Source organism: Alosa pseudoharengus, unplaced genomic scaffold, assembly GCF_046254945.1.
Source record: "Alosa pseudoharengus isolate Yale_2024_CS ecotype anadromous, Long Island Sound unplaced genomic scaffold, YU_APseudo_1.1 YU_APseudo_1.1_scf_2, whole genome shotgun sequence".
NCBI classification, from domain to species: Eukaryota; Metazoa; Chordata; class Actinopteri; order Clupeiformes; family Clupeidae; genus Alosa; species Alosa pseudoharengus.
This window is the reverse complement of record NW_027468663.1, coordinates 36,988,773-36,991,272: the sequence shown is the minus strand read 5'-3', so window position 1 is coordinate 36,991,272 and position 2,500 is coordinate 36,988,773. Positions and strand designations below refer to the sequence as shown.

The window sequence follows — 2,500 nt, the reverse complement described above, 5'->3', positions numbered from 1 at the left end:
AGTGGTGAACCCCACTACAGGCTGGTCAGCAGTGAGCACCACTGTTCACTTACCACCACCGAGTGGACCGCCCCGATCCGCGCACACGCCAGCATGGAGCACACCAGCTCTGGAACCATGGGAAGGTAGATGGCTACACGGTCGCCCTTCTTCACGCCTGAAGCACAACAGACAAATGCATTAAACACAACAGACACCTACATTAAGCACAACAGACACGTGCATTAAGCACAACAGACACATGCATTAAGCACAACAGACACAACAAACGCATTAAGCACAACAGACACATTAAGCACAACAGACACATGCATTAAGCACAACAGACGCATTAAGCACAACAGACACATGCATTAAGCACACCAGACACATGCATTAAGCACAACAGATGCATTAAGCACAACAGACACATTAAGCACAACAGACACATTAAGCACAACAGACACATGCATTAAGCACAACAGACACGTGCATTAAGCACAAGAGACACATGTATTAAGCACAACAGACACATGCATTAAGCACAACGTCATGTCAAAGAATGCTAATGATACCTTGAAACTCTTCCTCCCTAGTGTACAATAGGATAATTACAGCCTATAATGATCAGCACTGTAATCTAAGGCTGTTCAAATTTATTATGTTGATACTTAGATGTTTTATTGCTTTTTAAAACAATGTGTGTTTGTTTGAGTATATCTGTGTGTGTCTGTGTGTGTGCGTGTGTGTGTGTGTGTGTGTGTGTGTGTGTGTGTACCCATGAGTCTGAGGACATTGGCGCAGCGACACACGTGCTTGAGCAGCTGGCTGTACGTGATGTCCTGCTGATGATCCGCTGAGTTCCCTTCCCTGGCAACAAAACACACACACACACACACACACACGCACACACGCACACACACACACACACACACAGACAACCTCTTCAGTGATGTTCCCAAAAACCCAAAAAACAACAAACTAACATCAGACTGCAAATCACACAATGGTCTCTCTAACCTCTAACAAAGACAAGACACAAAAAAACATATATATATATAAACAGACACATTTCTCTCTGAAAATGTAAAATTGTTCCTGTCAAATATTCTTTTGGATCAAGTCCACAACAAATCATAAGATGTTCAATCAAGTGTTGGACAGGTGTTTGGACAGTCAGTGGTTTGTTCTGAATGACAAAAAGAGTTGCTGGTGCTCTACCCATACGAACCTTTGGCAAATTTGAGATTTGCTCTGCAGGTCCATCTGGCCTTTTCCAGTGTCCCTAAAACATGGGTACACAAATACCATCGCTAATCCTGCATGGATATGTGTTTCTTTGGAAGTGAGTAAACGAAAATGTAAAACCTTTGTTTACGAGATTGCTGCACTTCTGAAATGATTTGTTAATAGTTAAATGCATAAATTTCACTGCTAGTTACGCCCCTGCTGGAAGTTGATTGAACTACAATTGAGAAGGTCTGCATGCTAACCAGGCTTAGTTTCAGGGGCAGGAAATGCCAATAAAATAGATAACATGTCCTCTGTCTAGTCATACTGTTGTATTTGGAAGCCACTCAATGGTTTATCCAGCCAGCTAGACCTGTGTGTGTGTGTGTGTGTATGTGTGTGTGTGTATGTGTGTGTGTGTGTGTGTGTGTGTGTGTGTGAGTCTGAGTGTTTCACAAACATCATGAACGTTGCCACATTGTGCTATGGCAGAGAGCCTGTTCAAACCTCACTAGGCTTAGATCATTAGAACTAAAAAAAAGTGACCACTTTTTTAGTGACCACTAAACAAACATTTCAACCCCATCCAAGTCCACACAACACACTGGCTACAGGTACAGTAGGGACACTTTATGTTTATGTTGAAATAATTTCTTGTATTGGGCAAAAAAAAACAACATGCTCAGACCTTCTCAGATCAGTATCACAGTATCCACACTCTAGGTGATTTGCCCACCAGGGCACACAATGGGAGGCCTCTGGGAAAAAGATGTCTTTCGTCACATAGGTAATTAACATTAGAGCACATCCGATACGTCATCGTTTCAGTGTGTTTGTGTGTGAATGCAAATCCTGTTTCATTTGTATGTGATAAATCTACGGGCTTCATTTCTGGAAGAGGTATACAGTCTTCACACATGATCTATCTCTTCCAGGAAATACTGAGTTTGAAGGCTTTATAGGAAATGTATGTCTCGCAGGACGTATTTTCTTTCTCTGACAAGTCAACAAAACGTATTGGTATCCCTGGCTGGCACCTAATCAAATCCTCACCTGTGCCACAGCCAAGGCCCATACTGGTGTAGGTGCCAGTAGTAATGCCAGTCAGAGCGCTGCTGGCATGAGGAGACTGCACAGGACACAGGGCTTCCCTGTTTGATTTGTCAACGTGTGGCGGCCAGCCAGCTTCATTATAAAACACCTGCCTATTCACGTCTCTGAGGAAAGGCCAAGTTGAGGAGATGACATGAGAGAGAGAGATAGAGAGAAGGAGAGAAAGAGAGAAGAGAGA

The 2,500-nt window shown here is 43.1% G+C and overlaps 1 protein-coding gene across 1 annotated transcript in view; it reads right to left on the bottom strand.

Annotated features, from left to right (window-relative positions):
- Positions 1-2,500, bottom strand: part of LOC143134444 (acetyl-coenzyme A synthetase, cytoplasmic-like) — a 27,937-nt gene that overhangs the window by 21,461 nt on the left and 3,976 nt on the right. The window contains exons 3-4 of the mRNA XM_076294852.1: positions 758-849; positions 54-157 (exon numbers count right to left, since the gene is read on the bottom strand). Coding sequence (XP_076150967.1) covers positions 54-157; positions 758-849 — 196 coding nt within the window. The remainder of the gene's footprint in view (positions 1-53; positions 158-757; positions 850-2,500) is intronic.